This window comes from Bos taurus, chromosome 2 (assembly GCF_002263795.3).
Source record: "Bos taurus isolate L1 Dominette 01449 registration number 42190680 breed Hereford chromosome 2, ARS-UCD2.0, whole genome shotgun sequence".
NCBI classification, from domain to species: Eukaryota; Metazoa; Chordata; class Mammalia; order Artiodactyla; family Bovidae; genus Bos; species Bos taurus.
In genome coordinates this window covers 15,088,752-15,115,832 of record NC_037329.1, presented here as the reverse complement: position 1 = coordinate 15,115,832, position 27,081 = coordinate 15,088,752, and the positions used below count along the sequence as shown (strand labels likewise).

The 27,081-nt window shown below is 39.8% G+C and overlaps 1 protein-coding gene across 2 annotated transcripts in view; it reads left to right on the top strand.

Moving 5' to 3' along the window:
- The window catches only part of ITGA4 (integrin subunit alpha 4), a 91,760-nt gene that overhangs the window by 59,507 nt on the left and 5,172 nt on the right, over positions 1-27,081 (top strand). Inside the window, 8 exon segments of one of the 2 annotated variants that reach the window (NM_174748.1) lie at positions 3,545-3,694; positions 5,891-5,967; positions 16,293-16,443; positions 18,249-18,344; positions 19,005-19,084; positions 19,470-19,559; positions 21,527-21,617; positions 26,779-26,886. In NM_174748.1, coding sequence (NP_777173.1) covers positions 3,545-3,694; positions 5,891-5,967; positions 16,293-16,443; positions 18,249-18,344; positions 19,005-19,084; positions 19,470-19,559; positions 21,527-21,617; positions 26,779-26,886 — 843 coding nt within the window. 2 annotated transcript variants of the gene reach the window in all.

Genomic DNA, 27,081 nt, shown 5'->3' with positions numbered 1-27,081 from the left:
AGGGAGAAGGCAATGGCACCCCACTCCAGAACTCTTGCCTGGAAAATCCCATGGATGGAGGAGCCTGGTGGGCTGCAGTCCATGGGATCGCAAAGAGTTGGACACGACTGAGCAACTTCACTTTCACTTTTCACTTTCCTGCACTGGAGAAGGAAATGGCAACCCACTCCAGTGTTCTTGGCTGGAGAATCCCAGGGACGGGGGAGCCTGGTGGGCTGCTGTCTATGGAGTCGCACAGAGTCAGACACGACTGAAGCGACTTAGCAGCAGCAGCAGCAACTCTATCTTCAGACCACTTGATTTTATCCATATATATATGTTGTTAATGATGAGAAGAAACAATTACACCCTTTTTTAATTACATACTCTGGGAGTTGGTGATGGACAGGGAAGCCTGGCATGCTGCGATTCATGGGGTCGCAAAGAGTCGGACACAACTGAGCGAGTGAACTCAACTGAAGGACATAGAATAGGTGTAGTCTTTTATGTGATGTGTCATATTTATTAACTAACTTTTATCAAAAATTAATACAGATATAAGCAGCATAGCTATAATCCTTATGATAGGTATTTTTTCTATTCATTGCTGCTGCTAAGTCGCTTCAGCTGTGTCCGACTCTGTGCGACCCCATAGACAGCAGCCCACCAGGCTCCCCCGTCCCTGGGATTCTCCAGGCAAGAACACTGGAGTGGGTTGCCATTTCCTTCTCCATTTTCTATTCATTAGGGGTTATTAATTTATGAGCTTTGGAAATCTGCCTTTAGACAGAAATGCTTAAGCTAATACTCCAACTCTGAATTGTCTGTAAACGAAATCCACTGACATTATTCACTAGGATGTTTGTCAGTTACAATGTCATAGATCTACTAAGGAACTAAGTGTAAATATAAACCTCATAGATATAACTCAATTATAGTTAAAATTAATACGTCTAGTCCTAGTGAAAACACTTGAGTTCTTTTAATGGTCAAGAGGGACTTTGCTGAATCTATTTTTTTAACAAGAACTATAGTTGGGACAGATTGAAGGCAGGAGGAGAAGGGGATAACAGAGGATGAGATGGTTGGATGGCATCACCAACTCAATGGACATGAGTTTGGGTAAACTCCGGGAGTTGGTGATGGACAAGGAGGCCTGGCGTACTGTGGTTCATGGTGTCACAAAGAGTTGGACACGACTGAGTGACTGAACTGATAGATTGAAATGGGCATATGAAAACTAGAGTCAAGCCAAGCTTTACATTTAAGTTTTTAGTGTGAAAGACAATGAGTGCGATATTTTCTGAGTATAGTAACAATTATAATACCAAAAAAAAAAAGAAAAGAAAAACTGCATAGCTCCTGTGTGCATGCTGAGTCACTTCAGTCGTCTCCGACTCTGCAACCCTGTGAACTGTAGCCCACCAGGCTCCTCTGTCCGTGGGATTCTCCAGGCAGGAATACTGGAGTGGATTGCCATGCCCTCCTCCAGGGGATCCTGACCAGGGATTGAACCTGCATCTCTTATGTTTCCTGCATTGGCAGGCGGGTTCTTTACCACCACCACCACCCGGGAAGCCCAGTTCCTATGTGGGTGGACAGCATTGTCTGATTGTGAGCTTCCTTCTCAAATCCTGAGATTGTATCTATTTTTAATTCTTTTGTGCATAAGATACTTTTTCTATAGGTTTGCCCTTGACATTTCTTATTTCTTGCAGTTTAAATGGTCAACTGAATTCTGTTATAAATTCTCATGGATTACTTTATAGTGGACTCTTATTTGTCCATGCTCCTTGTTGTTATTGTTCAGTCACTAAGTCATGTCTGACTATTAGCACCCCATGGATTGCAACACACCAGGCTTCCTTGTGCTTCACCATCTCCCGGAATTTGCTCAGATTCATGTCTGTTGAGTCGTTGATGCCATCCAAACATCTTATCCTCTGTTGACCCCTTGTTATCCTGCCCTCAGTCTTTCCAAGCATCAGGGTCTTTTCCAATGAGTCAGTTCTTCACATCAGGTGGCCAAAGTACCGGAGCTTCAGCTTCAGCATCAGTCCTTCCAATGAATATTCAGGGTTGAATTCCTTGATGGATGATTTCCCCAGGATGGACTGGTTGGATCTCCTTGCTGTCCAAGGGACTCTCAAGAGTCTTCTTCAGCACCACAGTTTGAAAGCATCAGTTCTTCGGTGCTCAGCCTCCTTTATGGTCCAACTCTCACAGTCATACATGGCTACTGGAAAAACCATAGCTTTGACTACATAGGGGCTTCCCTTGTGGCTCAGCTGGTAAAGAATCCTCCTGCAATGTGGGAGACCTGGGTTTGATCCCTTGGTTGGGAAGATCCCCTGGAGAAGGGAAAGGCTACCCACTCCAGTATTCTGGCCTGGAGAATTCCATGGGCTGTATAGTCCATGGGGTCACAAACAGTTGGACATGACTGAGCAACTTTCACTCTTCACTTTGACTATATAGACCTTTGTCAACAAAATGTCATCCCTGCTTTTTAATTCTCTGTCTAGGTTTGTCATAGCAAGACAGGAAGAAAAATAAATGAGTCTGCTTTGTTTAGTATATATTGAAATTTGCATATCCATCTAGGCAGGGCTCAGAGAATTGCTTTCTAAGGAATGCCATGTTTTTTTTTTTAATCTTAACCTGACTTCTATATTTTTTTTTTACCGACTTGGGATTCTTGAACACCTTTACTATTTAGGGAAGCATTTCCTTAATTGAATGCCAAATGCTTTTGAACTTACTTTCTTATTTTCTTATTTTATTTATTTCAAGTTATTTTAGTGTGTGTGTGTATGTCAGCAGATAATTTTGATAGTGATGCAGTGTATTCCCATTTAACAAAGGGGCTATTGAATAATCAAATGGAAAAGATGATATAAATTTTAAGTTCATGGGAAAGTGTTTTTAAAAGAGAGAAAAATAATTCCTGCATGTAGAAATAAAGATTAAAATATATGAATTGACAATCAGAGGAATAAACTCACAAGTTGTTTCTTTGGGGGCAGAAGACAGTACCATTTAAAATTCTAATCACTCAGACTTTTTGATCACATATAGATAATATTAAGACTGATAAATGTTGTATAAAAATTAGTAAGGTATTAAACTTAGAGTGTCATACAGAGGAAAATGGATTCCAAATGGGTTACAATCCCTGTGTAATTGATAAATCCAAGAACTCTTTCTTTGTGAAATGTGAAAGCACAATAAATATAGATATACTGTAACAACTAATAAGAAAATTATATGCAGAGAAAATAGCATAGAAGAAAATATGCTGAAATGCACACCTCTATATCTATTAGATAGTTCTGGTTTTTCTTTTTAATAACTTTTGTCTTTTTCCTAATAAACATGAATGCCTTTGATATGAGTGAAAATGTACAGTTCAATTTTTTAACAGTATATCTTAAAAAGAAAGGATATTTTTTTTTCACTTCCACATGTTGTGTTTGGCCTTGTGTAGGAAAAGAGGGGGCTTATATATTTTTTAATTTACAGGCTTATTTTTATTATTAATTCATATGGTTTTCAATTTCTTTAGAAAGATGTACGGGACATCCTCACCCCAATCCAGATTGAAGCCACTTACCACCTGGGGCATCATGTCGTCAGTAAACGAAGTATAGAGGAATTCCCTCCACTTCAGCCAATTCTTCAGCAGAAGAAAGAAAAAGACATCATTGAGAAAACAGTAGGAATATTTTTCTTTATTTGAAACCTTATGTGACATACAACTAAAGAATTTTTTTAATATTATATAGTTATGTGGAAGTGAATCTTTTTAAAATTTTAATGAAATTTTTTTATAAAAAAGATTTATGGTATGTCTTGTTTTCCATTCTTTTTTATTTTCCCTTTAGGATATTGAACTGAATACTTTTAACTATGCATTTAGTCATAGCAGTGATTTCCCACATATACATAAAATGTTAATTTTCTCTTCTCGATACCTTGTCAATGAAGAAAGTATATTTCTAGCAAGGACTTCTAATGGAAATGAGCAGCATTCACAAGTTATTCAGGTCATCATGTGTGTTCAACTTATCTTTCTCATTTTCTGTCTCCTTTTTCATTTTGTCTCCCTCTCACTCACCTTGCCCACATATTCATTCATGTCTTATTAGTCAGATTTTACTCATTTATAAACATGGCATTTATAAACATGGTATTTAATTACACAACAGTTTCTCTTAATGGCACCCCACTCCAGTACTCTTGCCTGGAAAATCCCATGAATGGAGGAGCCTAGTAGGCTGCAGTCTATGGGGTCGCTAAGAGTCGGACACGACTGAGCGACTTCACTTTCACTTTTCACTTTCATGCATTGGAGAAGGAAATGGCAACCCACTCCAGTGTTCTTGCCTGGAGAATCCCAGGGATGGGGGAGCCTGGTGGGCTGCCGTCTATGGGGTCGCACAGAGTCGGACATGACTGAAGTGACTTAGCAGCAGCAGCAGCATATGCTTTTCAACCACATCTCAGGATCTAAATGCATTTTGAGATTGATCCTGCATGCTAACTAGTGAACTGCTTTTTAAAATGTATGCCAAAATCTATCAGTTTCACTGACAGTTTATTCCCAGGAATCCAGTTCGGACTTTTACTATCCAACAGCAAAAAGACAGAGTCAAAGGCTGTTTGGAGCTGTGGTAAAAGTACTCATTAAAACATTCACTTATAGCACACAGAATGCAAAAGAGGAAAAGGACATTTAAAGGTCTAGGTCATATCCTGTCCAGGCAAAATTGCCCCTAAGTCACTTTAAGATATTTGAGCTCAGAATCAGCACTGTCTGCTCTCTGTGCTAAATCAAATAAAGATGATAACTTAAGAGCAAATTTCCTCTATACCCTTGTATGAAAATATTCATGGAAGTCAGTTTTTTTCATTCTTTTGTTGAACTTCAGCCTTCAATATCAACTACCTTTAAATGCCTTTAATAATGAACATCTCAATATTTTAAGTACCTAAGCTCAAATCTTAGCAACTTGTAGTTATATTAAAATGAGCTACATTTTGATTCTTCAAACAACCTGCTTCACAAATAAGAGTAGTAGGAAAAAGTTATATTTAAGTTGTCTAGAGGACGATTTTCACTTACACTTCCCTGTGCTCGCCTGGCACAGGCAGTCTCTGGTCTGACATGCCATTTGGCAGTGCCCCACTCACTCTGCATTTCATGGCCTGGCCCCTCCTCTGACTCTCTAGATTTCTCTCTTTTCTGTCTCTCTCCCCCCTTCACCTGCCCCTCTCTGCTTTCTTTCTTTTTATGTCTTTTATGTCTGTATTTCTTTGTCCAGCTTATACCTAAGGGCTTCCTGTGTACCTTACAGTATCTCTGGGTCCTATTAAAATGCTCGGAATTAAATAAATTCTGGAATCTATTGATAAACTCTCATTTGTTTTCATTCACTGTATCTTCACAGTAAAAATTTCTACATTTTATTATTTTCAACAAATATAAAGTCACTGTTCTACCACCTGTGAAAACTGTATCATGCTTACGCATAATAAGCAGGATCCCATGGCAGCACCAGAAAATCGAGAGGAATTCAATGAAAAAGTCTTGGCAGCACAAGTTTTACACTCTTACAGAGGTTACTATCACAGTTTGATTAAACTTCTTTTTATACAACTACTATGAAAGAATTTTTTTTTTTTTACTTAACACAGTTAGATTTTAAATTTACCTATTGCAAGAACTTGGTTCCTTTAGTCCTGGAATTGTTAGCTGAACCTTCTAATTCTCAAATTGAACTCTTTGAAAGTTATCAATTTGCTATATTAATTTTTTCTCATGTATTGTAGATAAATTATTCTTTAAAAAACATGGAAATAGGCTTACTGATTTTAACTAAAATAAAAAATATTGTCATTTTATTTCCAGATAAACTTTGCCAGATTTTGTGCCCATGAAAACTGTACTGCTGATCTACAGGTTTCTGCAAAAATTGGATTTTTGAAGTAAGTGTACTTTGCTCTCTGTTATTCATCAGGATGGGGCACTTTATATGTGCATGTGGGTTCTAAAGAATAAAGGACTAAGAACTAATCATTGGGGATTAACAACATTTAAAGACCTGGGAAAGAGCAGCATTATGCTGAAAAAGACTAAGTGATCTATACAGCAGTCATATAAGCATACGTTCAAAGGTGACCACTTATTGAAAGAATGAGAATGGTTGAGCACCATGGTTTTATCCAGCATAATTTTAATCTTTTTATTGATAACTCAGGTATTTCAGGATGTAAGTGTGTTTTAGATTATCATTAATATAATTGTATTTATTTTTCAGACATTTTAAAGTGCCTGTTAATAGAATTTTAGTGGCAAAATGAGCTAACCTTTATTACATAATGCTTAGCATTTTATCATCCAAAAACTGTTAACGTAGTTTAGTGAAGTGTAAGTGTTTGTTGCTCAGTCACGTCTGACTCTGCAACCCCATTGACTGTAGCCCACCAGGCTCCTCTCCGTGAAATTCTCCAGGCAAGATTATTGGAGTAGGTAGCCATTCCCTTCTCCAGGGGATCTTCCTGACCCAGAGTTTGAACCCAGGTTTCTGGCATTGTAGGCAGATTCTTTACTATCTGAGCCACCAGAGAAGTCTGATGCACAAGTTGAGACTGATGCACAAAATCTCTAAGTTTATGTGACACATTTGAAAGGGAATAAATCATTTTGCTTTTCTAAATTCACAGAAGGGAAAGAGAAAAAAGAGAATACATGTAACGTGCTTAGAATAGTGTACATAGTGCAAACTGGATAAATGTTTGTGAAATAAACCATTGTAATTTTATATCATATTTATGTCCTCTCTATTGACATTGTTCTGCATGTGGAAGGGAAGATGTAAAAATGAAGATTGGAGATCTATATTTCAGGTTAAGAGCTAGTTGTGTATGAAAAGTGAGAGAGGCAAGGAGGCGTCACTGACAGGGCAGGAAAATGGGAGACTTTTTTGGGGAGGTAGGGATATAAAGGAAGCAGGTTTAAACTGGGGTAATCTGAGTTTGATGAGATTTCTGTATGTAGCTCTCCACTGGAAAATCTAGTTCAGGATTGTGTTTGGGGGTCCTCTACACATTAGTGACTTGGGAAAATGCCTGGGGTCAAAATGGAAATTTCACAAAGAACTAAGGACCAAATCTTGGCAAGGGTGGATAAATTTCATTTAAAAAGCTTAAAAAGAATAAGGAGTTACTCCAGGAGACTGGAAAAGAAACTTCATAGAACCAAGAGGAAAATCAAGTCCATGGTGAGCTAGCCAATGGAAAATGTAAAAAGAGAGACTTAATACTGTAATTTTGTAGAGATCGGAAACCATAATGAATAAGGAAAGGTCATGGAAGTTGGCACTTAAAATGTGACTGGTGGGGGAAAAATAGAAAGACACCAGCGAATTTTAACATAGAAATGTCTGAGCAGTTGTAGCATAATGATAGCATCAGAGATTAAGGGAATATTTATGTATTTATCAAAGGTTATTTATTTAATCATGGGACGATATAAGCAAATGTGAGGATCAAAGGCAGGGAAAAGAATAAATTGAACAGAGAGACTACTTAAATCCAGGGGACACTTTCAGATCCTGCTTGAATTCTCCTGTGAAGGGTTTGGCAACTGTTCACATTCCTTTTTCAATGTTTTTTGCTATCATTTCCATGATGCCATCCTACTCCCAGTCTCTTTGTGTTGCTAATTCTCTAGCCCCTCCTTCTCAGTGGTGCTGGAGGATCACTGATTTTGGCTTTGTTGGCTCTTTCTCACTCTCCCATATTTTCCCTGGATAATCTTACTCACAACTATGACCTCCCCTGGCCTGCCTCTACTGCTGATGCCAGATCATGCCTCTGAGCTCCACACCCATTCATCCAATGCCTATCACACATGAACTATTGGGTGCCTCGTCACTATCCACCAACGATACAACCATTAGATACCGAAGCCAACAACCTGGAGTTCGGCCTGCACCCTTCTCTCTTTCTTATCCCTGACATCAAATAAATTACCCAGCCTTATAATACGGCCACCAGATATACTTTTTATCCATCATACTACTCTATCTCTACGACTATTTCTCTGAACCAGGCACTCAATATCCTGCCTGAATCAATGGGCTTAACTGCTTTCTGGGATACTGGTGTCTGACTTTGCATTATTCGAATTCCTCTACCAAGATGTTTCCAGAGTGAGTTTTCTCATTTACACTTATGATAGCAGGGCTTTAGTAGTTCATTATAATCTTAAAATCTGAAGTCCTTAGTGCTCTTTCTTAGCAATTCCACTGAACTTTTGTCCATTGATTGCAGAATATTTATGGTTCCTTGGCCATACCATCCTCTCCTGAGCCTCTGTATCTTTTCACTTCAGCCTACCTATGTGGTTAGCCCTTATTTATCTTATAAATCTCAGCTGTTTCCTAGGTAAAGCACCCCCGCCCCCCGCCTCTGTCTCCAGCTACAAAAACCTGAGTCCTCCAGCGGTCCTGGTCCCATTGCACCTGTGCTCACCACTATCATTGTCCATCTCCACACTATCCTATAGGCTGCTTCAAGTGTCTGTATTTTCATCTTTGTGTCCCTAATGCAAAATACAGTGCCCGGAATGCTATTAGGTGACAAATGGATGTTTGCTGAGAATGCAGCAAGGTCCTGAAGGAAACAGCATGGGGATCAGACACAGGGAGAAGGGTTAAGCTTAGAAAGTAATTAAGATTTTTCTTTATCTTGAGCTAAGAAACTGTGAACAGATGCTGACATTAAGAAATTTTAATGTGGTGGGAGGGGAAATATAGAGAACTCATGGATGGCCAGAATAAAAACTGAGTTTGTAAATGGAAAGTGAGGGCTTTGAGGATGGGTTTGGGACCTTGTGAAGGGAACGGGAAAAGATTCAAAATAACTGTAATAAATGGGATGGAGAGTCAACCAGGAATGAGTAAAAAGGTTGACAAAGTGCTGAGTACCCTGCTGGGGTGGGATGACATATGGCAGAGAATAAATTAATTCTTTTCACTTAGGCAATGCCAGGATAGCCTTGAGCATCCACAGTTGAGGGCCAAGAAGCCCTAACCCATTTGATTGATAATTGAACTCTATACTTAAATTATCCAGATTGGCTGCTTCGATAGTCCTAAAACAGCAACCACTAACTACTTCATAATTCAGCATGTAATTGTGGTGCCTTTGTTGAAATATTAGATGAATAATTTATAACCTTCCCATTCATGTATTTATTTTCTTCCTAAAATGCTTGGTCTTCCTGGTACTTTGGCTGGCTGTCATGAGCCTTTGATAAGAAGAATAATTTTGCACGGGAAAGATTATCTAAGATATAATTAAGTGGTGTTTTCATCTCTTTAAATCAGACACCCCCACTGTCACCTCATCATCTTTCATTGCAATCTCTCAGGCCCATGAAAAAAATGTTGAAATTTATAGGAACTTATGAAGAAGGCTAATTTCCTGAAGAATTAAAATATATCTTCCTGAATTAAGATATTAAATCATTAATTTAATTATCAGTTTTTCTTCATATTTCTCACAATAAGAAGTTACTTTCCCTACTTTGCATTTTAACTTGAAATAATAATGTTTCTTATTATAGTCAAAATATGAATAGTCCATTATGATTGTATGGTAAGACACTGTTTCTCAAGATGTGGTCTTAGAGTCACCTTCATGAGAATCAGCTGGGATGCTTGGTAGAAATGCAGGCTCTTAGGCCCCAACCATCCAAATCAGTATCCATGGGGACCAGGCCAGAGATATTCATTATTAAGAAGGCTATCAGTGGCTCTTATCAAACTAAAATCTAAGAATCCAAGAAACACTGTGGTTTAGAGTTTAGATTTGAAGTCAGACTAACCTGGTTCAAGTTTATCTATGGTTTACTAGCTGAATAACCTTTTAAGAGAAGACTTTCAACCTCTTCAAACTTCCTTCCTCATCGATAAGAAAGTAAAACAGTGCCTACTCTGTAAGGTTGTTTTAAAAATAAAATGCAGTGATGCAGACCAATACATTACCTAGCACAAAGCCTGGTACACATGGACATGTGATATTATATTTTTTATAATATTATGATTGGGATATTTATAGACCATATCCCCCCAAAAGTTTCTATTTGGCAAAAAAAAAAAAAAAATGAACCGTTGCCAATGAATTCTAGACATTTTCTTAGTGTGTACTGGTTAATGTCCAGAGTTTATTGTTTCTTTATGTCCCAAGAGTGCTTCTGACTGTGCCTAGGTCAGTAGTTTTCAGTTCTGTGAAGCCTGAAGTGGCCTGAAAGCTAGTGGAAAGTATAAGCCCCACATCTTTTGCATCAGTTATGAAGGTTACAAGCTATTTCCATTAGGTAAATGATAACTATATATTGAAGGACTTCCCTGATGGCTCAGATGGTAAAGAGTCTTCCTACAGTGCAGGAGACCTAGGTTCGATCCCTGGGTCGGGAAGATCCTCTGGAGAAGGAAATGGCACCCCACTCCAGTACTCTTGCCTGGAAAATCCCATGGACGGAGGAGCGTGTTTAGGCTATAGTTCATGGGGTCGCAAACAGTCAGACACGACTGAGCAACTTCACATCAAATGATAACTTACTTGAAGAGTTTTCAAGTGAAAACTTGTCTAGTGAATTTTTAGGCCCACAGGTGAAGGGTTATGACCAACTGCTTTGCATTTTAATAAATTGTACTCTATGAGACAGAAATCTGCCTTTCACACATGAGTCCCACCTGCCTTCTCAGTCATGGTAGGCAAATTGCAATCATATGTTCTATGCCTTCTCCCAACTGTGACTTCACTGGCCCTGATGGCATGTCTGTGTCTCAGAGCTACAAACCTGCTTCAGGAGAATGTACTTACTCCATCAAGGACATGCGTTTCTGATGACTGCGATGACTGACTGTCAGCAGCAAGCTAAATAGCACTGATGCACTCCATTTCATGTTTTCATGAAGTGGAGGCTTCCTTCTGAATCTCTAAATTCTCAGGTCAGTAAACCCCATTCAAATGGATTTACACTGAGAAATGAAGATGACCAAATATACCTTTATCAACATTCCAAGTAGAATTTACAAACGCAGTCGCAGGTATCAGCCATCACACCAGCAGCTGAGAATCCAGTCTTTCATGGAGATGACTGATCTGACACTACTTCTCTTCTGTACCTCCATCACGCTTCCAGGGTAAGAGCTGGAGGTGTTTCCTGACCAAAAGTGCCCTCCTATCAGTTAGGAAGGCTATTGACTGTGAGTAACAGAATATTAGGCTAACACTAACTTACTGCAGAGAGGCATTTAATAATTTTGCAGAATCAGCAGTCTGGAGAAGGTGGATAGGTTCAGTGCAAAACTACCAAAATCTGAACATTCATGGTTCATGTTTATCTTTCCAGTTCTCTTGGCTTTTCTCTTGTGGTTATCAGATGGCTGTCACAGCATCAAGCTTCCCAATAAACAGAAAGGGGCGGAAGCAAAGTTCCATGTCCTCTTGAGGCTGGCTTTCGAGGAAGGGAAGTGTCTGAGCAGACTTGTTATCCTGATGAACCAGACTGTGTCACATGCTTCCCCCTGAATCTCTCCTGGTTGAAGGAGGATGGAGTCATCATGATCTTAGATTAGTCAAAATTGACTCCCTGAAGCCAAACAAGGACCTTAGCTTCTGCAGTATGGGGGACACTCCCTATTGCTTGAATAATCCAGGGTTCTGTTAGCAGATAAGAACGGAGATCACAGTTGGATAGACTGTGTGTGTGCACACACACACACGTGCACTCAATTGTTCAGTCATGTCCAACTGTTTGCGACCACACAAGACTGTGGCCTGCCAGGCTCCTCTGTCCATGGGATTCTCCAGGCAAGAATATTGGAGCAGGTTGACATTTCCTTCTTCAGGGGATCTTCTTGACCCAGGGATCAAACCCAAGTCTCCTGAGTCTCCTGCGTTGCAGGTGGTTTCTTTACTGCTGAGCCTCCAGGGAAGCCAGACCGTGAGCAGTGTGTAACTGCACTGCTTTTCTTACCCCCAAAAGAGTAAGTCTAACAACACTTGTCCATTTTTACAATGCTGATATTAGGAATATATGCCTCACTGATGTCACCGAGTCTGGGGACGAGGGATTGTATGCTTTATACACTAAACATTCTAATTACTAGTTCAGTCTTCCAGTCATATTCTTCTGCTAGCCTCCTTGGGGTCTCAATGAGTTTGTCTTTATTCAGTAAAATCTTCTTAAATGTCAGGTAACTGATATTTCCCAGCAGATTAAAATTTTCCTGTGCTTAATTTTTTCCCAAAGTCAGTAATAAAGACAAAAGAGGAGACATATTTACTTGGGCCTGCAGGCCACTTCCTGCAGGTTAGTTTTTTGTCAAATAAATGACTCATGTACATTGACATGGGTACATATTAATGCATATTATATTTTGTTCTAGCATCTTGATTAAAAAGATGCTTCATGACTTCAGTCATGCTTCATGACTGCTTCATGTTAGCTATAAAGCAGTCATTCATCTTACAGAGGCAAAATGCATTCATTATATTAAGACTTAGGAAGCATTTTGCACAAAACAGAACAATAGCATTCATTCAGGAAAAACATAGAGCCTGGTGCTGAAATACATCATTTTTCTATTTTCCCCTTATTAAGTTACGATTCTGTATGTACACAGTATCTTGATCTGCTTAAATTACGTGGATTCTAGGCTTCTTTGTAAATTTCAAGTCTGCATTATGCATGTTTTAATGAAGAATGAACTACGATTCCCAGGAAAAGCTCTGGTTCAGCCTTGTCGCACTTCCAGATGTGCACCTGGTCCTTTATTCTGTCTCACATAAAAAGCTGGTGGGTCTCTTTCTGCCGGCCCCTTGTTAATGATTCAAGGTACAATAAGATATATGCATATATATGTATCTGTACATGTATACACACACATACACAAAGAGTAGAATCGTAATCATGATAATGCGGCAAAATAGCTTAAAAATGGAAAATAGACCAGGAGCCTCGCTGCTGCAATGCGAACAGTGTGTGTTTCTCTTTAATTTGCTGTTGTCTTGGAACCTAGCTGTTTATGCAGTGCTCTCACCTTCTGTTGCTTGTCTAAGTGCCAACTTCTTTCCCAAAGGTGTTCAGTGACTAATGCTTTGGTTACAAGCCAGAATATTTTATAAATGTCTATTTCTAGGCAGCTCTTCTACAAGTCTTAATTAAACTTTAATGTCAAGCTGAAGTTTACTTTTGGAACCTCTTCGGTTCCTTTAGTTGTACTATGGTTCTGGAGAAGTGGAGGGGTTGTGGGACAGCCGTGTTTGTGCACATCTCCCCCCTGCCCTTAAGCACAAAGCCACCAAGCAGATGTGTGCTAACGTAACACAAAGGTTTGCAGCACAAGAATGAGCAAGTCACAGCCATCGCCTCACATGCTGGGAGAAAGAGCACACTGCCACTGAGTCAGATTCTGCCCTGAAATCTACCTGAGCTCTAGAAGAGTTTCTGCCTTGCTAGTTATCATTCATCCTTCCAGAAACATCCAACTTCTCAGACCCAGGGGTCAGAGCTAGAAATGCTGCCTAGGAACATTTTAATTCCTTTCTCCTCAATGTCATTACTATCAGACAAGGAATTATGAGGTCTGGGGGGTCATTTCCTCTAAGACAGCATCCGGTGCTATCTGAAATAATGAAGCTTCTGTTACTGTCAAAGTACTACAGATTTTAAATATAGCAATATGTGGTATGCTTATTTTGAAATAATTATGCTCTTCAGTCAGACTGCTCAATGACAGAGCCAGCAAACTTTTTACATGAAGGGACAGACAGTAAATATTTTAGGCTTTGTGGGACAGAGATCTGTCTCAACTGCTCAACTCTGCTGTCAGAGTGCACAAGTGGCCACAGATGAGTGGGCATGGCAATGTTCCAATAAACCTGTATTTGCATGACCGGGCAGCAGTCCAAAGTTGGCCTTCAGGCAGCAGTTTCTGAACCCCTACTCTATGCAACACTTGCTTTTTATATGAGAATCCTATAGGATATTTTTATTTTTTATTATTTAAACATAGTTATTTATACTGTATTTTCTTTTTTCCCCACTTTATTTTTTTGGAGGCTAATTACTGTACAGTATTGTAGTGGTTTTTGCCATACATTGACATGAATCCACCACAGGTGTACATATGTTCCCCATCCTGAACCCCCCTCCCACCTCCCTCCCCATCCCATTCCTCTGGGTCATCTCAGAGCACTAGCCCCGAGCACCCTGTTTCATGCATCGAACCTGGACTGGTGTATTTTCTAAATGTAACTTGTTAGTAAAATTTCAACTGGTTGTCAGAATTAGTCTGATTTCGAGGTTTTTTTTCAGGAATTAGTCCTGGGTTAGGGGTCTGCTCATAGATAGACAGACTGATGGACACAGCGTAATTACGTATATATGTTTACTGGAAAACTACAGAAGCTCCAAACTGGAATTGCCAAATTCCCAATGAGAGTTGAAAAGATAAATCAAATATAGCATATTTATAAACATTAGTATGCACACTAGTTAGAAGAAACACTTTACAACTCTATGCATCAATATAGATTAATCTTAAGCACAAAATTTTGAATACAGAAATGTCAGATCCTGAAAGGTTACATAGTGACTCTGTTTATATGAAGTATAAAACTGAGCAAAGCGAGTCTAGAGTACTAAAAGCAAGATAGTGGGTGGTGGCAATCATTGGAAGGGGGCACAAAGGTGTTTCTTTGATGCTGGCGTTATGTTTTTCTCAATGTGGGTGCTGCTTTCACACATGTATTCAGTTTATAAAAAGGTACTGAGTGCTCCATTTAGGTTGTGTGCATTTCTCCTTATGTGTGTTCTACCTTGATAAGAAAGTTTAAAGTGGTAAAACAACTAGGATAAGAGGGGAAGAACTTTTAGGAATTGGGTGAAACGTCTGATTTCTTAAAGATATTAGAGGTATAAAAGTAGGGACATGTGTCCAAAAATTATAATTTATAATCCTGAGGTTAATAATATTTTGCTTCTTAACAACTGTACTCTTTCCAGTATCAATGTTGCCATCAATTTATTGGTCAGCTCAATAGCTGTGCTGTCGCTAAAACATGAGGTTGTGTGGGTGGGGTACAGAACATATGAATGTGGTAGTAATAGATGTTTACTTTATCTTAATGAAACATTTGGAATTTGCATTCCATCACTAAGCAGATAAGCATGGCTGTAATTTCATAGAATGTATATAGTTCATGAAATTTTAACAGTCACTTATCCAATAGTTCCTCAATGTTCCAGAACTTTCTTTAGTGTTCAGATCAGATCAGTCGCTCAGCCCTTTTTCCGGTTACTGCACTTACGTACCACACATATACTCTGAACACTAATTGTGTGGCTAGCCTTGGAGAAAATAGTGATAATCATGACCCAGAACATTTCTCCAAGAAGACTTATACTAGTGGTGAGAAAAAACCAGACAGTGTGAACTTCCTGGTTTCTAGGGCTGCCCAGTGTGCGGGATAGTTGGAGAAACCACTTTCATTAGGGAGGAGGCAATGCTGGGTGAGGGCACTTAGCAATGAGGATCAACTGGAAGAACTTCTGAGAACTCTCAACATTGACACTCAGGCCACAACGGGCACTCACCTGTCCGTCTGGGTGTGCAGCAATGTTCTCGTTCTGATTCACAGGATGCTGAAGCATTTTTGCAGTTTTTGTAATTTTGCCCATCGATTAGCAGAGGTGACCAGTCTGCCATAAGAAATTAATTCTAATCCGACAGATTTTAGTGGCACCCGGTTGCTGGCCACAGCGGCCCCTTCCCACGTTGTGCTCACATCCCTCAGGACGGCTTCTGTTTTGGTGGAAATAGTCTGTTCTTCTTCCTCAGTTTTCCCCATGTCCCCCTGTGGCTTGGGAAACAGCTAATTCAGTGTCTATTTAAGGATCAAGAAAGAAAATGAAAAAAATCTTTTAGGAAAATATTCTGAAATAATGAGAAAAATATGTAAAATGATAGAAGCAGGAAGTTAAACAGAAAAACAGAAAGCAGTCTAGTTTAATTATAACTAAAATTTAAAACTTTTCTTGTGTAATAATTAACTAAATTTATCTGAAACCTGGGATATTGAGTTCTTTTTAACATAGATTTATATCTACTTGCATGGGGTCATCTCCTATGGTTGTATTTCCAAGTTAATATTTTATTTCAGGATAAATAAATGAAGAGATGGATTTTTAGTTCCCAAACAAAAACTAAATAATATTACTTCATTTTTAGACCACATGAAAATAAGACCTATCTTGCTGTTGGAAGTATGAAGACATTGATGTTGAACGTGTCTTTATATAATGCTGGAGATGACGCATATGAGACAACTCTGCATATCAAGCTCCCCACCGGTCTTTACTTCATTAAGATTTTAGATCTGGTAAATATCAAACATATTTTTGGTCATCTGATGCAAACAGCTGACTCATTGGAAAAGTCCCTGATGCTAGGAAAGACTGAGGGCAGAAGGAGAAGAGGGCGTCAGAGGCTGAGATGGCTGGATGGCATCACTGATGCAATGGACATGAACTTGGGAAAACTTTGGGAGATGGTGACGGGTGGGGAGGCCTGATGTGCTGCACTCCATGGGGCTGCAAAGAGTCAGACATGACTGAGTGACTGAACAACAAGTATCAAAAGCTATAATAGCATGATACTACATATTTTACTTAATTTTTTAAAGAATTTAAATTCAATGAATGACTATCAGTTTGAGGTATAAATATTTGAGGTTCGAGTCTTAATATTCACACTTAGCACTCAGGTTTCCAGTGTTGTTACTTTCTCTGTGCTCCTAAACAAAATGGCAAGTTTCTTGGGATATGACTGAGATCAGGAGAGTCAGCTTCCTGCTTCCAAATGCTACTATGGGACAGAAGTGACTGTCCAGTTATGCAAGCAAGCTGCCAGGTGCCACTGCTTTCCTCCCTGGTACATCCTCACCTGGGGCTGTGATGCTGCTCCTCGAGGTCGGGGTCCGGACGTGGGCAATACTGGTCTTCCATGCCGGGCTCCTGCAGATACTGCTCTGCGTTTTAGGTTCACATATACTGTCTCAATCCCACAGAACTTCCAAAATGCTAGAACCAGTGTCAGATTCCAAAATACCAGTGTCATCCAGCTTTCACGCAAGTTTCTCTTTTCCTGAAGGAGTCTGGAGCATCTAGAAAGCTTTTTTTCCCCCTTTTACCATTGTGCCTTAGTCACGAGCACTTAAATCCATCAATGAGGTATTAGTGATGTTGAATTTGAAAGAGCAATGTTTCAATCACTTTCATCTTGGATATTTCTCTGCCTCTTAGAAAATTTACCCATCTCTCACCCAGAGACTTTCTTCACACTAACGGCATTTAGAAAGTGTTCTGACCTCTCACAGATATCTACTACCCACTTCCACTAGAGCCTTGGGGGCCCATCTGCAGTGGTGAGAGGAAAAACTCAGCTACTGAGGGAAACATGCACCTGTGAGTGTACATAAGTGTGTATTTCCCCAAACATTTGAATATATGTATCCTCGTGATTCGGAGAAGGCAATGGCACCCCACTCCAGTACTCTTGCCTGGAAAATCCCATGGGCGGAGGAGCCTGGTAGGCTGCAGTCCATGGGCTCTCGAAGAGTCGGACACGACTGAGCGACTTCACTTTCACTTCTCACTTTCATGCATTGGAGAAGGAAATGGCAACCCACTCCAGTATTCTTGCCTGGAGAATCCCAGGGATGGGGGAGCCTGGTGGGCTGCCATCGATGGGGTCGCACAGAGTCGGACACGACTGATGCGACTTAGCAGCAGCAGCAGCAGCATCGTGATTTCAGTGTTTATAATTAAATACCTTTATCACATTCTCACATCCCAGACAGAAGAGGGCCAATGAAATGCAGACCGTAGGAATTCCTTAATAATTTTTCAAGGAACCCTGAGTTAAACAGTGAACACAGAAACATGGCTGAAAGCTATAAGTCCAGGAAATACTCTCTGGAGAATTTATGTGAACTTTAACTATAAACTTATACACATATTTATGTAATTTAATTCCTCCTGATTTATTCCAAAATTAAATAGAAAATAGTCTTCCAAGGAAGTACATTCTCTGGGGATGATTTTCTTTTCAAAACCCATCCTTAAAATATGTGACAGACTTCTTGTCCCCTTCTACCTAAACCAGTTGTATCATTTTTCCTTTTAGGAAGAGAAACAAATAAACTGTGAAGTAACAGACAGCTCAGGCATAGTGAGACTTGACTGCAGGGTTGGTTATATATATGTAGATCATCTATCAAAGGTAAGCATTTATAGTTTTTGTTACTCACAGGAATATAAAGTATTTTCTGTTTTCTGTATCTGTGCTGCATACAAATAATTTGTTGTTATTTACTAAGTAGCTAACTGAAGTCAAACCAAAACTAACTGGGTTTGAGATCTTTGAGATTTTTCTATTCTTGGCAATGTTCACTGTTTAAAAAAATAAAAAAATAAAAAAGCAGGGGCACCTGTTTATGTCAGGATGGGCATGTGAATGCTCAGTCAGAATTCTGCTCCCCAGTCTCACACTTCCCAACACTCCCCGCCAGCCCACCCCAGGTGACTCTATCTGCCAGGCATGTTACCTCTGCTACACAAAAAGGTGTTTCTGGCAAGAGTCCACACTCAGGTTGTTAAAGCATCTCGAGTTTTTGTCGTTCTGGACCTGCCTCTCTTTACATTCAGAGGAGGCTTTGTCTCTGCACGTCACTTGTGGGAATGCTGCCGCTTTAACATTGCCACAGACCCCACAGCTGCCCCGCAGCTCTGTCTTGAGGGGTAGCCTGTGCTTCTAGAACAGCATCTCAAAGCTGCATTTCACAGATTGTAAACAATAAGAAAAACTAAAATTCAGATTGTAAAAAAAAAAAAATGTTTTTGATTATTTTTAAAATGGGCGTTCCCTGTCTGTGTTTTTCAGACAGATGTTAGCTTTCTTCTGGATGCCAGCTCACTCAGCAGAGCAGACGAGGATCTCAACATCACAGTACATGCCGCCTGGTACTTTTCATTATGAAAAAACAACTGTGTTAGATGAACCCCTCACTTTTGGAGAGAGAAACAGGGGTCACTTTAGGGGAAACATGGGCTATGTTCCATTATCTGCAGGAGAAAACTTCTCTTATGTGATCTGTTAAAACAAAAAACCTTCTAACCTAAAGCTTTATAGCATAGAGATAAATAGTAAAATAGCAGCGTAGATAATGACAGCAAGTTTCTGCCAGCTCTGACATAAAATTTTTTTACTGTTACATCTGCTTTTATTCTAACTCTTCAAAAAGCATATTTTAAACCAACCTCCAAGTACATGGGTGTGATTAGTTTGCTCTGATGAGAATTTTCGTGCTGACTGGATTCTAAGAGTCTCTTCTGTTTGCTTTTGTAGTGAAAATGAAGGGGAAACAGGCGATGTGAAGCGTAATAAGGTGACTGTGACAATACCTCTTAAGTATGAAGTCATGCTAACAGTTCATGGGTGAGTAGACATGAAAGCCTGCTGTAAAATTCTGAGCTGATTTTGAGTTCTGTTGCTTCTTAAATTATTGGTCAAAAACAGGTTTAAGGTTTCTTATGAAAAGAGCATGCGCTGTTTCTCTTAACAACCTCGGTGTTGGCAGCCCATCGCTTAGCTGTTTGTGATTTTATCTCACTCTGTAGTCATCACTGAGACCACCTTATATTAATGTCCTGGGGGAGGATATTTGTTCCTGGAAGAGTCCACCAAACCTGTAGCAGGCCACATTCAGCCTTTTTAGCTATACACTGCACAGGCCAGGGCCCAGAGTGCTGGCGTGCACTTTGTAAGGCTCTGCCCAGTGGCCATGGCAAGTGTGAGGTTTAGAGAAGTGAAAGCTTGGCCACATCTCTCTTGTCCCAGCCCTGCACCTACCTGCGTGGCAGCTGAACTGATACAGGAGAGCTGGCTCCCTTGTCCACTCTCTACAGCTGTGAGTTACAGAGTTCCTCCCCTACAGCCCCAGGGCCAGCATTCACTGACTCCTCACAACCTTAGTAATTCTTGGAGTGGACCCTTCTCTGATTCAGGAAGGAGATGTGAGGAGAAAGAATTTTTAAAATAGTATTGAGAAAATCTTTCATAATTTTACTGGAAAATATTAAGCCGATTAATCTTAGTTTAAAGCACATTCTTAAAGCAATAGATGATATGAGATACAGAATGAATAGATGGGCTTTTCTAATTGCTCTAAATGTAAATCGCCTCCAGTCATTTTTAACCAGCCATAATGATGGCACACAGGTATATAAAAATAAAACAATGGAACCAAGTCTCCAGTTAAATAAAACAAGCAGGGGGGAAAGGAAGCCCTACGAAGGCAGGACTGAGGAGCAGAGAGAAGCCGATGCCATCTTTCTTGGATTCGAATGCGTATCTCGCCTCCTTGATTTTGTTACGATGAGTGTGTCGTTCCGGTTTTTGATTAAACACATCTTGTTATTTTGAGCAATGAATGCTCTGCAGCTATGAAGCTGCCTCAGTCTACAGCATTTGGATATATCTCTTTGCTGTGAAAAAGAGCCTCTAACATATTACCTCATGCGTGTGTGCTAAGTCGCTTCTATCATGTCCAACTCTTTGCGACCCCATGGACTGTAACCCGCCAGGCTCCTCTGTCCATGGGATTCTCCAGGCAAGAACACTGGAGTGGGTTGCCATGCCCTCCTCCAGGGGACCTTCCCAACCCAGGGTACGAACCCACGTCTCCTACAGCTCCTGTGCTGCAGGCAGATTCTTTACTGCTGAGCCACCAAGAAGCCCATATTACCTCATATTAGTTGCCAAATATGCACAACTTGGGGAATCGGGATTTCCCTAGAAAAATTCCTTGAACTTCATTACCAACCATGCATATGTTTCATCTCAGGTAAAAGAGTAACAACCTTGTATTTTAACAAAAACTTGCCCTACTTATTGGTGTTTGAATTGTTCCCCAGACTTGGGGTTCATTACAAATAGCCAGCAGGAATTGGTGGATGGTGAGAAGTAATTAAAAAATCTGTCAGATACACTGAAGTATAAGTGGATATTGGAGCCTGAGGGCAAAGCTAAGAATTTATCTCATATTTTTCAAGTTTGCATGAATCATTTGAGGGCTGAGAGAGAAGGAACGGTCACTAGAGTGAGCTGGCAGTGTTGGGAAGGAAGTAGAGGCTATTGGTGGGAAGACAAATTGTCACCCAAACTAGAGCCCACAGCTTTCCACTAGCGCCACCTGGGAAATTCATTACATTTTCACAAAAATTCTTATCTTAACAAGAAAGTGTTCTTAACTTTATCAAAAGTATTCCTTGGTACTCAGAGGCGTCTGTACTCTGAATTATGTCATATTTAAGAGATACGCTATATTCAGACTATAGAGAAAGGTTTTTCAAGTACCTCATCAAATAAGACAGTTGAATTAAATCTGAATTCTTTTCCGTCAGGTTTGTAAGTCCAGCCTCATTTATGTATGGACCAAAGGAGGAAGATGAGTTTGAAATGTGCACGACAGAGAAAATGAACTTCACTTTCCACGTAAGATGACTGTGTGCATATTTTGTATTCATATTGTGCAAGAACTGTTACTGAGGCACTGCTCTAGAGGACATCATATGCGTGTGATGTCCCTCAGGTTCGGGAGGCCACAGCTGGCTGAGGGCGGGGAGAGAGCTGCTCCAAGGCTCATGCCCTCGCTTCATGGGCCCCTTCTCTCCCATTCGTCCTGTCCCTGTTACTGAGCCCACACTCCTTATAGTACAAGTGGGAACAGAGGTGATGCCTGAAATAGGCAAAGTTATGGGAGGAGCTGACTATGCTTGAGATACATGCAGAAATCAGAATAGGTCAAGAGGAAGGCATCTTTTGGTGCCAATCAGTGAAACTTGGTCCCAGCTTTATACAAATCCTAACATTACCAAGCAAAGATTTTACCTCCACATGTCCACTTAATGTCCACTTGGTCAGCCTTACAGGCCACTGGTATATGCCTCTGTGACAAGTGATGTATCGTTTAGTAAATCTTTTTAAAAGTAGAGAATATTATCATCATCCAGAAGTATTAACATACTAATATATAAGCTATAAATTCATTAACAATTTTTTACTGTCAAACTGAAATTTTTGTTACAGCATGGATGTTGATAATGAGCAAGTAATTGGAGACAATGTCCAAAAAATTTTTTTTCAATCAAAAGCACTACTCAGACATTCTCAGAGCTATATAAAAATCTATAGAATGTGAGTGAGTCTGGATTAGGCACATTATGATCATTGTAAGGCAGTGCTTTTTAAAAGGTGTATCAGAATCACTTGAGATGTTTATCCAAAACACAAACTCCTGGGCCTCTGCCCCAAATCTGTGGAAGAAGGGTGACCTCAGAATGCTCTTGAGTCTATACTCAGGTTATTGTATTGTTATACTAGAATACACTAGTATTGGGGAAATGTAGTCTTCTACTTTTAAGTCCCCAAGAATGCTCTTGTCACAGTCCAATGGGGGTCTGTGTTCTGATAAACAGAAATTGAGTTGGACTCTAAAAGGCCTATTTATTTACAAATAATAGTTTAAAAGTATTTTCTAGTTAAATTACAGTGGAGGGACTGGGCCTAGAGATGCTTTCAGTCTGTAGGCTTGATGAGTTGTTCAAGCATGAAGATGTTCTCGGAAGTCTAAATGTGATTAGATGAACACGAATAAAGTATATTGCAGGAGAGCTTGGTGATTTTCTGGCATCAGGAAGACCTTGTCTAAAGGTCTGGGTAGTGCTGGGCCCCATGGCTGACACTGCCTTTTACAGCTGCCCTGTGCTTCCAAGACTGGCAGTTACCACCTGTCCCAAAGCCAGGCATACTCCCGCTTAATCTACGTGTCTGGATTCAGAATACTATTGCAAGACTTTGAGCCATGGTGTTTCATTTAGATTTTATAGCACATCTCTTTCCTAACTTATTGTGTTGGTTTTATAGTTTTCAGGAGGCAGTTCAGTTGCTCAGTTGTGTTGGACTCTTTGCGACCCCACAGACTGTAGCACACCAGGCTTCCCTGTCCATCACCAACTGTTGGAGCTTACTCAAATTCATCACTCAATCAGTGATGCCATCCAACCATCTCATCCTCTATCATCCCCTTCCAATCCTGCCTTCAATCCTTTCCAGCATCAGTGTCATTTCCAATGAGTCAGTTCTTCACATCAGGTGGCCAAAGTATTGGAGTTTCAGCTTCAGTGACATCAGTCCTTTCAATGACTATTCAGGACTGATTTCCTTTAGGATTGACTGGTTTGATCTCTTTGCAGTCCAAGGGACTCTCAAGAGTCTTCTCCAACACCACAGTTCAAAAGCATCAATTCTTTGGCGCTCAGCTTTCTTTATAGTCCAACTCTCACATCCATACATGACTACTGGAAAAACCATAGCTTTGACTAGATGGACTTTTGTTGTCAAAGTAATGTCTCTGCTTTTGAATATGCTGTCTAGGTTGGTCATAGCTTTTCTTCCAAGGAGCAAGCGTCTTTTAATTTCATGGCTGCAGTCACCATCTGCAGTGATTTTGGAGCCCAAGAAAATAAAAGTCTCTCACTGTTTCCATTGTTTCCTCATCTATTTGCGATGAAATGATGGGACCGGAGGCCATGATCTGTTTTCTGAATGTTGAGTTTAAGCCAACTTTTCACTCTCTTCTTTCACTTTCATCAAGAGGCTCTTTAGTGTTTTGCTTTTTGCCATAAGGGTGGTGTTATCTGCATATATGAGCTTATTGATATTTCTCCCAGCAATCTTGATTCCTGTTTGTGCTTCATCCAGCCTGCCATTTCACCTGATGTACTCTGCATATAAGTTAAATAAGCAGGGTGACAATATACAGGCTTGATGTACTCCTTTCCCAACTTGGAACCAGTCTGTCGTTCCATGTCCAGTTCTAACTGTTGCTTCTTGACCTGCATACAGATTTCTCAGGAGGTAGGTCAGATGGTCTAGTATTACCATCTCTTTCAGAATTTTCCACAGTTTGTTGTGATCCACACAGTCAAAGGCTTTCAGTTCAGTTCAGTTGCTCAGTCATGTCCAACTCTGTGACCCCATGAACTGCAGCACACCAGCCTCCCTGTCCATCACCAGCTCCCGGAGTTTACCCAAACTCATGTCCATTGAGTCAGTGATGCCATCTAACCATCTCATCCTCTGTTGTTCCCTGCTCCTCCTGCCTTCAATCTTTCCCAACATCAAGGTCTTTTCAAATGAGTCAGCTCTTCGCATTAGGTGGCCAAAATATTGGAGTTTGAGCTTTAACATCAGTCCTTCCAATGAACACACAGGACTGATCTCCTTTAGGATGGACTGGTTGGATCTTCAGTCCAAGGGACTCTCAAGAGTCTTCTCCAACACCACAGTTCAAAAGCATCAATTCTTTGGTACTCAGCTTTTTTGTCCAATTCTCACACCCATACATGACTACTGGAAAAACCATAGCCTTGACTAGATGGACCTTTGTTGATAAAGTAATGTCTCTGCTTTTTAATATGCTGTCTAGGTTGGTCATAACTTTCCTTCCAAGGAGTAAGCGTCTTTTAATTTCATGCCTGCAATCACCATCTACAGTGATTTTGGAGCCCCCCCAAAATAAAGTCAGCCACTGTTTGCCCATCTATTTGGGAAGTGAAGTGATGGGACCGTATGCCATGATCTTAGTTTTCTGAATGTTGAGCTTTAAGCCAACTTTTCACTCTCCTCTTTCATTTTCATCAAGAGGCTCTTTAGTTCTTCTTCACTTTCTGCCATAAGGGTGGTGTCATCTGCATATCTGAGGTTATTGATATTTCTCCCAGCAATCTTGATTCAGCTTGTGCTTCCTCCAGCCCAGCATTTCTCATGATGTACTCTGCATATAAGTTAAATAAGCAGGATGACAATATACAGCCTTGATGTACTCCTTTTCCTATTTGGAACTAGTCTGTTGTTCCATGTCATAGTCAATAAAGCAGATGTTTTTCTGGAAGTCTCTTGCTTTGGAAATTTGATCTCTGGTTCCTCTGACTTTCCTAAATCCAGCTTAAACATCTGGAAGTTCATGATTTACATACTGTTGAAGCCTGGCTTGGAGAATTTTGAGCATTACTTTACTAGCATGTGAAATGAGTGCAATTGTGTGGTAGTATGAACATTCTTTGGTATTGCCTTTCTTTGGGCTTGGAATGAAAACTGACCTTTTACAGTCCTATGGCCACTGCTGAGTTTTCCAAATTTGCTGGCATATTGAGGGCAGTACTTTCACAGCATCATCTTTTAGGTTTTGATATAGCTCAACTGGAATTCCATCAGCTCCACTAGCTTTGTTCATAGTGATGCTTCCTAAGGCCCACTTGACTTCACCAGGATGTCTGGCTCTAGGTGAATGATCACACCATCGTGGTTATCTGGGTCATGAAGATCTTTTTTGTATAGTTCTTCTGTGTATTCTCGCCACCTCTTCTTAATATCTTCTGCTTCTGTTAGGTCCATACTGTTTCTGTCCTTTATTGTGCCCATCTTTGCATGAAATGTTCCCTTGTTATCTCTAATTTTCTTAAAGAGATCTGTAATCTTTCCCATTCTATTATTTTCCTCTATTGCTTTGCATTGATCACTATTTTGGCTCAATTTTCTTCTTCAGGGTTCTGCAATCCCCAGATTTATCAATGACAATGATAAATTGTTTTATCATTTATCAAGAATTTGATATTTGTATTTATATTATATTTATATATCATGTTATCAAATATTATCAAATAACTACTAAGATATATATTTATATTTAACATGATCAAGAATCATGACATTTATCATTTATGAAGAAATATCTTCCCTTTATGCATATTATTAAAAACCTCTTTTATTTTTTCTAAAACCTAATTAAACCTACCCTTTTCTAATTTTCTGAGTTTTTCCGCATTACAATTACCCTGAACTTAAATATATTTTCACTCATTGCTGATGATTATTCTCTCAGCACAGAGTGACTGTATGAAAACAATGTATTATTTAGAATTAGAATACCTAGGTTTCGGTCCCACTTCTTGCCATTTTTTGACTGTCATCTTGGATACAACAATAATCCCTCTTAGCATCTTCCTGAGTTGGTGAATAATAAGGTGTTAGCCCACCTCATGGAGTAGTTATAAGGAGAACTGATCACGTTTTTTTAGATCAGTAATGTGCCAGGTACAGTCTTGAACAACAGAGATTTGAACTGCACTGGTCCACTTAGATGTGGATTTTTGTCAATAGTAAATGCTACAGTTTAGAACCAACCGCTGGTTGGTTGACTCTGTGACTACAGAGAAATCATGTACATAGAGGGCTGCCTGTAAGTTACACTTGGAGTTTCAACTGCACTGAGGCTCAGTGACCCTGACCCCCTGAACTGTATATCATCGATGTCTTTTTCTTCAGACTATTTCTGCAATAAACCATCAGTGCAAACGTTTTGTTCTAATCACCAAAAGGAAAGGGCTAGGAATAATAACCAGTTATATTATTAGCAAACATTTTAAAGTTCTGATAGTGGATATTCTATCTCCCTTTGCTGTGCAGGTACCAACTACACACCCCCACCCTTATAAATGTTGCATGAAATACACGGGTTCACCTGAGAAGCTCATTGGTATCCGTACTTTTATAAAACGTGTTTTTTGAGTGTTTAAAACTTTTTCCTTATCAGGTCATCAACACCGGCCAAAGCATGGCTCCAAATATTGGTGTGGAAATAATGATACCAAATTCTTTTAGTCCCCGAACCGATAAGCTGTTCAACATTTTGGATGTCCAGGTAAAAATGGTGTTCCTTCCTTTCTTCTAAGTCATATTGCTAAAATGGAGGGTTGTTACCCTACTTCAGTCACACTTGGTCTCAGCTATGAATTCACCATGCGTTTGTTTTGTACACTTTGATTATTGCATTACAACTGTGTGATTACAGTGGAATCTCTACATGTGACGATAACAAAATTATGCTCTATCTTTT